The 13,813-nt window shown below is 53.9% G+C and overlaps 1 protein-coding gene across 4 annotated transcripts; it reads right to left on the bottom strand.

Moving 5' to 3' along the window:
* Positions 1-243: 243 nt before the first annotated feature.
* Positions 244-13,364, bottom strand: RHOG (ras homolog family member G). 4 transcript variants are annotated; one of them, XM_059068775.2, is made up of 4 exons: positions 12,937-13,344; positions 12,549-12,601; positions 9,988-11,525; positions 244-1,482 (listed from the first exon to the last, which is right to left on the bottom strand). In XM_059068775.2, exons 3-4 carry the CDS (start codon positions 10,010-10,012, stop codon positions 839-841), a joined length of 669 nt encoding a protein of 222 aa, XP_058924758.1. In that variant the 5' UTR covers positions 10,013-11,525; positions 12,549-12,601; positions 12,937-13,344; the 3' UTR covers positions 244-838. The 4 variants fall into 4 exon arrangements, with proteins under 4 accessions (XP_058924758.1, XP_066894875.1, XP_058924759.1 ...); XM_067038774.1 differs by lacking the exon at positions 9,988-11,525 and having other exon boundaries at positions 12,937-13,364; XM_059068776.2 differs by lacking the exons at positions 9,988-11,525; positions 12,549-12,601 and having other exon boundaries at positions 12,937-13,364.
* Positions 13,365-13,813: the final 449 nt, after the last annotated feature.

Below are 13,813 nucleotides of genomic sequence, written 5' to 3'. Positions count from 1 at the left end.
TCATGCTTTGCATCCCAGTCTACTACAGAATATGTGGCTGGGCCCCAGAACAAGACTGGCCCCTCCAAGGGAGCCCAGAGCTTTGTTAGGGAAATTGGGGGGTGGGGGGACCACAATGAAGCCTATTGTCCCCTGTCCCCTCTTGCAGGAAACAAAAGGCTCCCAGTCTCTGGGGAGCCCTAGCCCATGCCCGGCCCCTGCCCAGCCCCCCAGGCCCAGCACACAGGGAGGAGCCAGCGCCACTGGAGACAGGAGGTTTTATTGATGCTGATGGGGGTAGGAGGGGCCCCCAGGAGCCCAGAGGGGGTGGGGGTGGGGCTGAGTCAGTCAGCGGATGCGTAAGGCCTGGGCACATGGGGGTAGGTTAGGGCACATTCATCTTCTTAGGAGTCTGTGGCTTCTTCTCTGGGGAAGGGAGAGAGCATCTTGGGGGGTGGGGGGCAATTTGAAGAGCAGCGAGGGAGAGGTTAGGGATGGCTGAGAGCTCCTAACCTGAGAGAAGGCACCACAATTGGCAGCAACATCTGTGTGGAAAGCTGGATCAACTGGTCAGTAGGGGAAAGTGGGGAGGAGGCACTGGGCTGGCTTCTTGGGGAGGGGTCCGACCTTGGCCTGGGTGAGCTCTTGAGCATACCTGGTGTTCCCAAGCAGAGTGGGGCAGGGCCCAAAGCCCCTTTCCCCGTGGGCCTCCTTAAGGAGAAAAAGGCATTCGGGGAGCCCCCTTGGCAAGGGGTGCCAGAATTAGTCCTTAAGGCACAGCTGGGGGCAGACAAGGCGCCAAGGCACAAAGGCACAACTGGTGGCGGGGCAGGGGCAGCCTCCAAGCTGAGTGCCAGGGTCACAAGAGGACGCAGGACCGCCCACGTTTGACGGGCGTGGGGTTGAGCACGGCCCGGACAGCCTCAGCAAACACTTCCTTGACGCCGTCCTGCTGCAGGGCTGAGCACTCGAGGTAGCGCACAGCGTGGATCTGCTTGGCCAGCGCCTGGCCCTGCTGCGGTGTGATGGGTGCCTGACCCTGCTCCTTCAGGCGCCGTAGGGTGTCAGGCTGGGCTCTCAGGTCCTTCTTGGTGCCCACCAGGAGGATGGGCACGTCGGGGCAGTGGTGGCACACCTCTGGATGCCACTTGTGCCGCACATTCTCATAGGAGGGCGGACTGGCAATGGAGAAACAGATGACAAACACGTTGGTCTGAGGGTAGGAGAGTGTGCGGAGGCGGTCGTACTCCTCCTGGCCCGCTGTGTCCCACAGGTTCAGGTTCACCGTGCGCCCGTCAACGGCACTCTGGGCACTATAATTGTCGAACACTGTGGGGATGTACTCCTTGGGAAAGGCGTTGGTTGTGTAGCAGATGAGCAGGCACGTCTTGCCCACAGCCCCATCGCCTACCACCACACACTTGATGCTCTGCATGGCGGGTGCAGCTGCTGTGGTGGAGGCTATGCCTCCTTCCCCTTCTGTGCCCCTCTGGATGCAGTGACCTATGGACAGATGAGAGGGATACTCTTGTTTAGGGAGGACTCTATCCACTGGGAAGAAAGGATGGGGGCATACAGAGGGAAACCAGCTCCAGTTCTTTTAACCTGAACACCATCCTGCAGTCCCATCAAGACAGACCTCAGAGAGACAGACATGAAATGGGAGAGGCCCTGAGACCACACAAAGATGATCAGGGATAAAGAGGCTGGCACCAATGTGTAATATATTATGTGAAGCACATACATTCTGATGACAGACTGACAAAGGTCAAAATCTGGTTCTCCTATCTCCTAGATGTATGACCCTGGACAAATTACTTAACCTCTCTATGTCTCATTTTCCTAATCTGTAAAATGGGGATAAAATAATACCTACTTCATTGGGTTGTTGTGAGGATTATATGAGTTAACTCATGTAAAGCATTTAGAACAGTGCCTGGTCGTAATATGCATTCAATAAGTATTAGCTACTTTTATTTTTCCTCCAGGAAGTAGACACAAAAGGAGGGTGCGCATGTGTAGGGATCTACCAGATCCTCTGTCAGATATGGACCCCTCCCACTGAGTAAACTGGAGAGGGCTTCTAGCACAAGGCAGCTGTCCCAGGTCACTCTGAGATGCAGCCATGGGCGGAGCCTCTCCCAACTCAGGGCCCACCCTGCCTAGTACACTGATGCTTCAACTTCAAACCTGACATCTTGGCTACTGAACGCAACCAAAAGGTGCAATGAGAAACCTGCTGAGTAGGGGCACAATTTTCTAGACAGTTGCCCTGTCTCAACCCAGGGTGCCCTGGGGATGGGGGAAAGGAGGGAGAGCTTACCCCATCATTCTTGGAAGCATGGGAAACCCTATCTGGCCACACATACCCAGGCTGGCAACTCAGTGTAGGAGAACACTGGAGACCGAGCCAGGGCTGGAATTTGGTCTGGAATCTGTGTGTGTAATGATGAATGAGGCAGAGGCTGTGGCTCCCAGATGTCTTCATCTTCTCTCAAGGTAGGGTGAGGCAGATCCTCCAAGCCCAGCCAAAAGGAATGAACAGAAGAGTAAGACAAAAACTTGATTTTTCCCTTAATCTTATGTCCCTTTCCTGAGACCATATAGGCTGTGCCTCTGAAGAACTTGAGGGGCTTCCAGACTCTTGGGTAGAGAACACAGTGCCATTAAAGCACTATCACTGAGAAGACATGCTGGAATCAGACTGGTCAGGGATTCTAATCACAGTTCCACAAACTAGTCATGTATGATCTCGGGCAACATATTTAAGTTTCCTGAGCCTCAAATTTTCTCATCTGTAATATGGGGATAATCTTGCCTATTGGGTTAGAGTTGGTCAGAGTATAAAATGAGCTAACATGTAGAAAGTGTTTGGCATGAGGTGTGGCACACAGGAAGTGCCAAATAAATAAGCTGCTGTAATTATCAGTGGGGTGAGTTTCAGAGGAGTCCTAGCTCCAGCCACCACCCTGGTCACCTGGGCAGCTCACGGGGCCTTCAGGTGAGGAACTGCTCTTCTGAGTTGTGGAAAAGAACAGAGCTTCCGGAAACCCTGTGATTATTTATACTGCTGTGGCAAGGGTCCTCCTCTAATTGGCTACTTCCTCTCAGCCATGGGGGACTTTTTCTAGCTAGTATGTGACTTCCTTTCCCTGCTGCTCTCTCACGACCAGGCCCCTGCTCCCTGGGAGGGGACAGTCCTGTTTTAGACACACCCAGATCTCTTTAAGTATCCCCTGCTCCACCCAAGCACCTTCACCACTGGCCCATTTTCTCCATTTCACTTTATACACAGCAAGACTGCACCCTGGTCTGACAACCCCTTACCCCCCAGCCTGACCTCTCAACCAGTGGTTCCAAAGCCTCAAAAATCACATTGGGAGGGGGAGGGGGAATCCACCACTGGGAAATGGAAAAGGAACTCCACGGTGTGGAACCTGCATAGGATCCAGGGCTTGGTCCCAGCTCCCTCCCAGGCCCCAGCTTCCCCTGGGACCAGCTGGGAGGGAAATGAGTTCATTCTATGAGGTTGCCTCTCTGGTTCATATTAAAAATATTTTCATCTTATTTGCATGAATAAGTGTGTGTGTTCAACCTCAGGAGAGAGGATAGAGAGGATAGGAAGAAAATAAGGACCCTCTAGGGCAGTAGAGAATTTGGGATTGGGAGTCAAGAGAACTAACCTAAGTCCTAACCCCAGCTCTGCTCTGCTGCTGACTTACTGTAACCAAGCATGAGGCACTTACCCTCTCTGAGACTCAGTTTCCCAATCCATGAACTGGAGAGAAAAAAGCCTGTGCAAGGGTACTAAGCGGATGAGATGAGACATTAAGGAATCTGGGAGCAGGAGATAGGATGATGGGGATAAGAAAGGCCCGCAGGACCACGGGATGGGGGTGGGAGAGCTGATCAGTCAGCAAATGCATAAGATCTCAGCACATAGGGGCAAGTCAGGGCACATTCATCTCAGGATTCTGTGGCTTCTTCCTTGGGGGAGAAGAGACAGCATCTTGGGGTGGCGGGTGTTGGTGCCATTACTTGTGTCCACTGGATTTTCTAGGAGACCCCAGCATCTCGGGGTGGTGGGTGTTGGTGCCATTACTTGTGTCCACTGGATTTTCTAGGAGACCCCAGCATCTCGAAAGCACAACTCCTAGGCCTGTAAATCCTCAGTTCCACACAAAGCAGGGGAGTGGGCATGGCAGTGTGACGGGGAACTCTTCCCCCTCAAGCCCAGCACTGGGCTGGCCCAGGCAGGAAGGCAAGGAGGGAACTCTGGCCGGCAGTCACAAGGCCCAAGAGACTAAAAGTACAGCTGGCTCCAGGCAGCTTTCTAGGGAGGGGTTATCAACCAGCAATCAGTAAATCAGCCCTCAAAGAAGCGAGGAGGGAGAGGGAAGCTTCCGGGCTGGCAAGGGAACAGGGACTGACACCGGAAAAGGATCATGAGTGAGGTAGTGTCCAGAAACAAGCAGGGCAGAGGCAGTATAGTATAGGGCCAAGAGCACCAGCACTGGAATCTGACCTCCTGGGTTCACCTGCCCATTCTACCCCTTGATTAAAAGCCTTCACACGGTACAACCCTTTATAGATCACAATATAGATCATATTACATTTTTTTGATCATTATAACAACTCATTGGTACTATTCCTATTTACAGGTAAGGAAGCAAACCCAGAGCAATTAAAATAATCCAACGTCACACAGCTAGTCAGCACGGGAGCTAACACAGATGCCAGTTTTTAAACACAGACCCCAGTTTTGCAATCCAAAGTCTTATGTTTTCCTCAATGTGTCACATAGCTTCCAAGTTACCCCTCAGCAGCTGACTTTGTGACCTTAAGCAAGTAAGTCACTTCCCTTCCTGGAACCTCAGTTTCTTCATCTGTACAACAGGCATGATAAAACTCGCCCTCCCTGTCTCAAAGGACAGCAGTGAGGATCCTGAGCACAGGAATAAATGTGCTTTATAAATTTGGAAGTGGGGTGCACAGAGAAGGTGGCAAAAGCAAAGTCTTTCATACCAAGAGGCAGGAATCACTGAGTATGCAGGTGTCTGAGTGGTGGCGGCAGCCCAATTCTCCCTCTTCAGGTCTAGTTCAGACCCTTATCCTCTCTTCCAGAACAAGTCTTTTCTCTGAAATCCTATGGCCTGAACTGGGTCAAGTAAGTTCCCACAGCTCATTTAAGGAGGGCACATGCTAAAAGGTAGGGTCTAGCCTGTACCACGTAGGAAAAAGGGACAGTCAATGCTGCAGGAGGCCACACAAGGAGAGGGCTTGCCTGGGGTTGGGGATCGACTGTAGCTTATTCACCAAGTCACTTTTTTTTTTTTGCGGTACGCAGGCCTCTCAATGTTGTGGCCTCTCCCGTTGCGGAGCATAGGCTCCGGACGCACAGGCTCAGCGGCCATGGCTCACGGGCCCAGCCGCTCCACGGCATGTGGGATCTTCCCGGACCAGGGCACGAACCCGTGTCCCCTGCACTGGCAGGCGGATTCTCAACCACTGCGCCACCAGGGAAGCCCCTTTTTTAAAAAAAAGAAAAGAAAAGAACTTTTGTTTAGTAAATAAATAATATTTGCGGATTGGTATAGTATTAACCATATTACAATGACTTGTTCTGGCTTTCTATTCCCAGCTTAATTCAGATCATGCCTGGTCCTTCATCTTGGCATTCAGAATTCTTCATAATCTGGCAGGGGTTTTGGAGTCAGATAGACCTGGGTTTAAATCCTAGTTCTGCCACGATGAGCTTGGTAATAGTACCAACCTTATAAGGTTGTTATACGGATGAAGTGAGTTAATGCACAATGTATATATATAAAGCAGGTACTTGGCAATGTGAGTTCCCTGCTCCAGAGGGGTCTACATTGTCCTATGTAAACAAGCCAGGATCATTCTGGCCTCTGAACTTTTACTCTTGTTGTTCTCTCTGCTGCCATTCCTTCTCCCCTTTCAAATATTCCTGACTCAAGGCCTAGCTTAAGTCTCATGGTCCCACGAGGCTACTGAATTCTCCTTTCTTTGAACTTCCACAGTATGGTCACCCTTTAAATCCTTCTTTGGCTCTGTGTGACTCTCCTCCTCCAGTAGTCATACATAAGTTCCTTAGCTTGTGGATGCCCCCACAACCCCGACCAATACTGAAGCTTGAGCTTCTCGACTCCCCTACCGAAAAGCTAAGTATAGAGCTTCTGACCTGCTTGCTTCTGTCCGTGTTACTGAGATCTGGATAGACAGGTCAGAAGCTCAGAACTGGACTGATACCCCCCCCCCCCCCCCCAGTCAAAACTGCAATGCTGAATCTTTTTGGACAGCGATGGCAGCCAAAAGCTTTGACTGGGATAGAAAAATCTTTCCTCCCAGTAGCAGCTGGACCTGGCTCCCTCAGGGAGCACAGCCCATGGGGCTCACCCTGTCTGAGTGTAGTCCCCAGAGCCCAGCTTGTACCCAGTGGGGCCTGGTCTGGGGTGTGGCCCAGGCAGGCCCAGAATGGGGGAGGAAAAGGAAGCAGCGGATTGCCTGATTGCCAGATCTCCTGATTGCCAGATCTCTGTGGCCATAATAGCAGGGGAAGTGTCCCAACTGGGAGTGGAGGAGGGGAGGAATAGGCCCGAAGAGATGGGGGAGTGTGGAGGCAATGGGAACTTACTACAGCCTTCTAATCTGCCTCCCTGACACAGGAGATCCCCTTCTGCAGCCCTCCATGAAACTCATTCTGACTATAATCCATCACTCTGGGTATTCTGATTCTAAGCTGTGGCCACATCACCCTGATCCTGTCTACACGCAGCCTCTACATTCTCTTTCCCAAAACACATCAAGCAGCCATATTCACTGTCCCGGTGGGAATCCAGTATTTCTTCCCCATTTACATCCTTCAACCCCCCACCCAGCAGCTCAGAAGACTCCAGTTGCCTCAAAGGATCCCCCAGTTGGTCCTCCAGAGCCAAGCACCATTGCCACCTACTTCAGGGAAGTTTTGTAAATCACCCAAGTCACAAATGACTTATCCCATCCAAGGTCTGGTCCCATTTTCTCACAGGTGCATTATCTTAGTCACGTGGAAGCTGATCTGAATCTTATCTCTTGTCACTAGACTGGGAGGACCTAGAGGGCAAGGTCCCGGCTGATCTGTCTCCCCAGGCTGAGCACAGCACACAGTGGCTGTCAGTAAAAAGCTGAATGAACTCAATCTGTCCTTCATGTCTTTGCACATGGGAGCTCCTCTTCCTGGAATTCTGCTTCCTGCCCCCCCTCACCCTACCCCACAGCCTCCCAGTCCTTCAGGGCCCAGCTCCATTCCCCAGCTTCTCCAGGACACCACAGCCACCCCTTCTTCTGCCCTACCTTCCCCAGCACTGTTATTATGGTTCACTGTGCTGAACTTAACAGGATGCCTCATGAGGAGGGAAATCTGTCCTGCTTACTTCCAGAAGCCCAGCAGAGGGCTGAGCAAAAGCTGCAGACTGACACACATCTCCTCCCTCATCAATTCAGATTTTGACTCTGGGAACAAGGAAGAGCCTCCATGCCCAGGAGACACCAGACAAAGGTAACTAACTTCCTCCCCCTGAGGAGTACAATTTAGAGTAATGAACACATTGGCTAGATTGCCTTGTCCTCAACTGGAAGGGTGAGAGAGGTGGAGCAGGCATAGCTCTAGTCCAGTGGTGATGAGGAAGATGAGTAGGAAAAGTGGTCCTGATGAGGCTAAGGACTGGGGATATCTGAAGACCAGGATTGGTCAAGGATGAGGCCAGGGTCAGAGTCATGGTCATGGCCAGTGTTAGAAACAGCTTCAGAAGCTCTGCCAGTCTATCTGTTTGTTTTGAAGGGAGGAGTGGAGGAGAGATGGTACGAAGAGGCTCAAAGGGGCTGCAGCTGGGCTAGGAGGAGGAAGCTGGGGGAGACATGAGGTCAGTGTGGGGCTGGGACCAGGCCAAGGGCTGAGTCTCTCTCTTCCCCTTCTCCCATCAGCAGGGGCAGAACCCAAGACAGCCTAGTTCCCAGCCTTAAAAAAATTCACACTGGAGAATTCTCCACCTCTTGCCATTCTCCACCCTTCAGCCCCTGCAGAGAATCCTGCACTCCATGGACAGGGTAAGAGACGGAGCGAGTTGACTTTACCGACTAGGGACTGGAGAGGAGGAAGAAACAAGGCAGCTATAGCTGGGAGGGCTGTGGGAGGCTGGGACCCTTTCACTCAGTCCCAGTTCCCTTCCTTCTTCTCTCGGTGTCCCAGCACCTGGGATGCTCCACACACAGTAAGTCCCAGGGTTAGGGCAGCTCTGGCTGGGGGAGCTAAGGAGGCTGCCCCTCCCCCACCAGGCAGCACAGAGGAAGGCCAAACACTTGCTTCCTCCTGCCTTCCTCCTCTCCACCTAACAGCAGCTCAGCAGTCCCGGGGCCCCATGAAAGGCCCGTGAAGTGGCACTTCCTTTGCCTTTGCTCATTTCACACGAGGCTGTACAGAAGTGCCATCCTCCCAATCCTGCCTCCCCCACCTGAAAATACCCACAGAGAGACCCAGGGCTGCCCAGTCCCTTCAACCCCGCCCCAGATCTGAGGGGGTTTCCACAAGGGAAAAAAACATCAGGGAGGAAACTCCAGCATCTATTTTCAACTGTCAGTTGGGGCAGAGCTGGAGCAGGGCACTGGGTACCCCCCACATTGCTGAGCCCTGGCAAAATCCTTGACACTCTCTGCCCTCTTCTCTTGTGCTTTGGGGAAAGGGGCCACAGTACTTGTCCCAGACAGATACTTAGACCTGTTCAAGGCTGGGCCCAGAGTCAGGGGCACAGCTATGAGGAGCCTCTTGAGGGAAACAGAGTCAGAGCTATCAGTATTCTGTATGCTCTTTGTTAAGTATTGATAGGCAACTTCTTTTTTTTTTTTTGCGGTACGTGGGCCTCTCACTGTTGTGGCCTCTCCCGTTGTGGAGCACAGGCTCCGGACGCGCAGGCTCAGCGTCCACAGCTCACAGGCCCAGCCCCTTCGCAGCATGTGGGATCTTCCCGGACCGGGGCACGAACCCATGTCCCCTGCATTTGCAGTCGGACTCTCAACCACTGCGCCACCAGGGAAGCCCAATATGCAACTTCTTAATCTTGAAGCTGAGCCACAAGAGACAAGGCTGACTAGGGTTATACAGAGGGTTGTGAGCAAATTCAGGACAAGGACTGGGTCTCCTGACCTCCAGCCTGGGAATGGGCCCATCTCTCTGACCTCATTCAGGATGATCCTACCATGGTTTATCCCTTCAGGAAATGGGCCAAAGGGGCCAGGTTGGCGTCTGAGCCCGTTTTGCTTCCAGGGCCTCATGCCTAGCCCATGCCAGGGCATCCATGATTTAGAACTGACCTTACTGGACAGCCACACTGAACTAGCCGAGGAGAGCCTTCTCTAGGCTCAGCTCCTGGGGAGATGCCCTCGCTCCATGACATGAGGACAAAAGAGGAAGCTGGACCCTGGACAGGAAAACCGATCTGTTCAGGGGAGGCGGCCCAGGCTTTGTCTTTGGTTTCCCTCCTCACAGAACCCTACAAGCCTCACCTCTAATGGGTCTATACTCTGTATGGAGAGGGGTCTTCAGTATAGGACCACATCTTCTTCCCAGTTGCCCTGCTACCCTCATTCTTGTATCTTCCCAACTGTCTCGCTACAGCCACAACCTCTCAAATCTTCCTGCTTATTACCCGCTAAAAGCTGACACCAGCCACCTCATCTGCCTTAACATCTTGCCAGAAACAACTCTCCGTATTCTCAACCAGGATCTGTGACAATCTTGTATCAGCCACTTCTGTTCATGTCAAGACTTTGACCATATTTCTTTAGCCAAGACCTCAAGGGCAGCCTCACTCGAGGGATATAGCAGGCACATATCCCCCACCCCCATCCCCCCACAAAATATTTCCCCACTTAGATTCCTCCCACCCTGGTTATATTTTTCCAGCAGTGAATTTCATGCAATTAGCTCAAACCTCCAGTGGGGCCAGATCTTACCTGGGAGAACCCCTGTCTCATCCATCCTGTCTTCACCCTTAGAGTCCTGTGGGTTGCTCAGTTATCTAAAATAAGTACTGGTTTGGCCGGTGGGGAGTCAGGACTCCTGGGTGGTTTTTTACTGAGACCTGATGCTGGGAAAGTGCCTTGCATACATATCCTTCCCTGAGCTGGGATTTTTATGTAGGTCCCTGGGATTTCCTGCTGGGGCCAAACCCCCCTGTACCTCCCAGAATCAGAGTAGCAGAGACAGGAGTGTGGAGGAAGGGACAATCCATGGGAGAGGGACAACAGTGAGAAGGGAAGAGGACAGAATGGGGAACTGGGATAGTCCTTAAATCTAGCTGTGCCTGGGAATCCCATAAAAAATAGCACTTGCTCCCCTCCACTTCTCTTTTCTTCTAGTGGACAGAAATGAATAGAGTAGACTTGAGGAGGTAGAGAGAAGCAGGATCTCTCAGCATGCATCCCAAAGGCTTAAAGAAGGAGCTCTAGAATGGGAACAGCAAGAGCTTATAGAGCCAGGCTGGACTGCAGTTAGACTTGGAAGAAATCCCCGAAAGAGAGGGAATAGGGTCCTAGGTGAGGGGGGAATATTAAGGATGCATGAAGGCAGAGGGGTGAGCAGAACTCCAGAGAGCTTCCTGGTCACCAAGGCCTTGATGCAGCCCTGGGTACGTGGGAATCTGGCCTGGGCAGGCTTGGAAGGCAGCAGGAAAGAGGGGGCAGACAACTTTGCCTCATACCCTTCTTTTTTTCCTGAATTGCAACTACCACAGTTAAGACTGAAGTTAGACCAGCTACAGTCTTCTCTCCAGAATCCTGCCTTTACTTCTCCCTTTCCTTCCATCACACCTAGTTGACCTGGTCCCATTGTCCCCATCAGGTGGTGCTGGAACCAGTGAGCACTGGAGTCAGGGACCTTTAGGCTGTCCCCCAGCCTCCAGGCCTGGCCTCTTGATCAAGAAGCCAAGGGTCGGGGGGATTTTGATTTCCCACGGCCTCTCTCACCAGTCCTATTCCTGTGTCACTCTACCCTGATACCCTAACTGCTACAGACGGCTTCCTCCTACTTAACCACAACCTCACCCACTGCAGGTTCCCTTCATTCTGCTGGCTTCCCCTGCTCTGGGCCCTCACAAGGCTGAGGGCAGTTATTTTGTCTCCAAAAGATAAAGATGTGGATATGCAGACACTTGCATGCACATACACATATACATAGGTTTTCCAGCCCTTTCATCACCTCTATCAAGGGGAGGCTGCAGCCTGCTTCTCTGAACTAGGGAGGTCTGAAAAGGCTCCCCAAAGCTGGAGATAAGTGGCAGAAAGGAAAGCAGAAGAGAGGGATCCGGATATGTGTGCAGGAGCCAGTAGCTGGGCACGGAAGGGAGGGGGAAGGCCACTGGGAGAGGACAGAGATGGACAGAGAAGCAGGGTAGGTGAGAGGTCAGGGCCCAGGCATGACTGTGGTGGGGGGGGGACTGAAGAGGACACAAGAAGAGGGTGACGGAGGGTTCGTGTCTGAAGTCTGATGGAATCTGAAGAAGGAATGGAGGAAGACAGAATGAGAACATGCAGAATTCAGGGACTAACAAAGGGGACGGGGTGGGGGGGGGGAAGACCAGGAGATGGCTCCTGATCATCTTTCAAGGCTAGAGCCTCGTGCTGCCTCCCAGAAGCCCTGTTCTCTCCATCTCCTGAAACCAGTCCTGCTCTCCTCAAGTCCTGCTCTCCTGTTGCCATCTCCTCAAGGACTACCAGCACCTTTGAATAAGAGTCCTTTCACCTCTAGTCACAGGGCAAGACCAGGTCCCTTCCTTCCTCAGTTTACCCCGCAAAGACAAAGCCAGGCACTAGGCAGCTAGGCACAGCCGATGTCTGCTCACTAAAATACCTGTTGCTCTGTTCCAGGGATGGAGAAGTTGGGCCTCAGAAAAACAGACATAAAGAGAGAAGGATTGGGGTCGGGGGGCTCCCCCACCCTCCGCCTGAGCGCAGAGGACCCTTAGGTCGCAGGCTGCGGCTGTGGATCTGGACCGGCCTCGATCTTCCAGGGAAGGAGCTCTTTCTCCGCAGCCTCGGGCTTCAGAGGCAACAGAAGCCTCTCTCTCTACCTCACAAGTGTCACAACTGCCAAAGCAGAGGGAGCGCCTTCTCTAGCCCAGAGGCCCCTTCCTCTCAACACACTTCGTAACAGCCCCCTACAACTCCTGGGGGCACCCCACCTCTGAGTCCCATCTCCCAGCCCTAAGCTCTTCCACTCAGAGACTTTTCTCTCGGAGCGGGAGACCCTCCGACCTCAGCAGTCCCTCGCGGCTCCCGGGGGCCGGTACCGCCGCCCTTGGTACAGGAACCCACCGTCCCCGAACCGCCGCCGGCTTTCAGTGGCCCGTCCCCGCCCCGCCCGGCCGGCCGCGCCCGCCCAACTTGAAGCGAGCCGAGCACCTCCCGCCGCGGCCTCCCGCAGCCAAACTTCCCGAGCCCGCTGCCGCGTCCAGTCCGGGGCCGACCGGGCTGCCCTCTCACGGACCCCCAGCCTGCCGACCAGAGCCAGACCTCACCTGGTGCCCTCCCCGCCGCGGGGGAGCTGGGGGGCGGCGGCAGCGGCTCGGGGCTGGAGAAGGAAGTGAGAGCTGGAGGCCGGAGGAAGTGGGGGGGGCGGGCCGGCCGGCGGGGCGGGGCGGGGCTCGACAAGGAAGTCCGCCGGCTGGTTCTCCCCCCGCCCCGGTCACCCCCACCGAGTGGGTCCCCGGCCGGGTACTGGGCTCCCCCACCCCAGCCCTTTACCTCTGAGGCCCTTAAGGTCAGTCCTCCCAGTCCCCTTCTTGCCACCTCCACCCCAGCAGAGTCCCTAGCCTAGGCACTCGGCTTTTGTCCCCCCTCCCCCTATCTCGCCCCCACCAACCCCTGCGGTAAGATGCTGTGAACAGGCGCCCCTAGGCCTGGTACCTTCAGTCAAGCCCAGGGATCGAGCGATGGCCCAGCCTGGGGGGTGGCCAGAATAGGTCCGGCTGGGGCAGTCCCCACCTCTGCCCCGAGCCCCGGGGGAGTGCGGGGTGGCGGTGATTCAGCAGTGGGAAGGCCCCAGACCCCTGGAAGGGTGCGGAGACTCGGGGAAGGAGAGCTGGCGTCAGCACCCGGGGAAAGACAAGATCAGCAGAGGCGCAGGCGGAGCCGCGGGCCCCAAAAACAGGATGTCGTGTCGTCGTTCCGCACCCGGCGGCTCCGCGCGCCTGGGCTCTGGGGAGGGGGCGGGGCGGAGCCAGGCCCTGGGGCTCCCCTCGCACCCTCTTCTCGCTGGGGCGCTCAACTGCTTGGGACAGAAGGGCCGCACCCAGTCCTGAATATTGCCGGGGCTCTGGGGACCGGCGGGTGGGCGGACTCGTGGGCGCCCTCTGGTGCTTCTAAGCTCTCTGGCCTTGCTCGTGGAGCTCTGACTTGAGGAAGAATATTCTTCGTTCATCACAAACTTTCTGAGTGCCTGCCACGTGCAGAGCTGCGTGCTAGGTGCTGTGGAGGAGAACAGGCATTAACGAAAGGCTCCCTGTCTCCAAGAGGCTTTCCACATAAAGAGGAAGAACAACCCCGAAAATAAATAGTCCAACCTTTCTGAACCTCCATTCTGTCTTTGGCAAAATAGAATAACTTCCCCTTCATCCTGTAGTTGTGAAGATGAGAATGGATGTAAAAGGCCTGCTGCCAATACCTGGTTCAAAGTAAACACTCAACAAATACTTCTTTTCCTCTTCTTTTTAAAAATCATACTACTGTAAGAATGAGTTCCCAAAACACAATGTGCCATCCCACATCTTTGGGTCTTTGTGCA

Source organism: Kogia breviceps, chromosome 7 (genome assembly GCF_026419965.1).
Source record: "Kogia breviceps isolate mKogBre1 chromosome 7, mKogBre1 haplotype 1, whole genome shotgun sequence".
Taxonomy (NCBI): Eukaryota; Metazoa; Chordata; class Mammalia; order Artiodactyla; family Physeteridae; genus Kogia; species Kogia breviceps.
Note: the sequence above shows the minus strand (reverse complement) of the source record. Positions and strands in the feature narration are given on the sequence as shown.

Coding starts and splice junctions, on each gene's coding strand:
- RHOG (XM_059068775.2), bottom strand. CDS start 10,012: ATGGATGAGACAGGGGTTCTCCCAG. Junction 1,483..9,987: donor TGAGACAGGGGTTCTCCCAG/GTAAGATCTGGC, acceptor ATCTGTCCATAG/GTCACTGCATCCAGAGGGGC.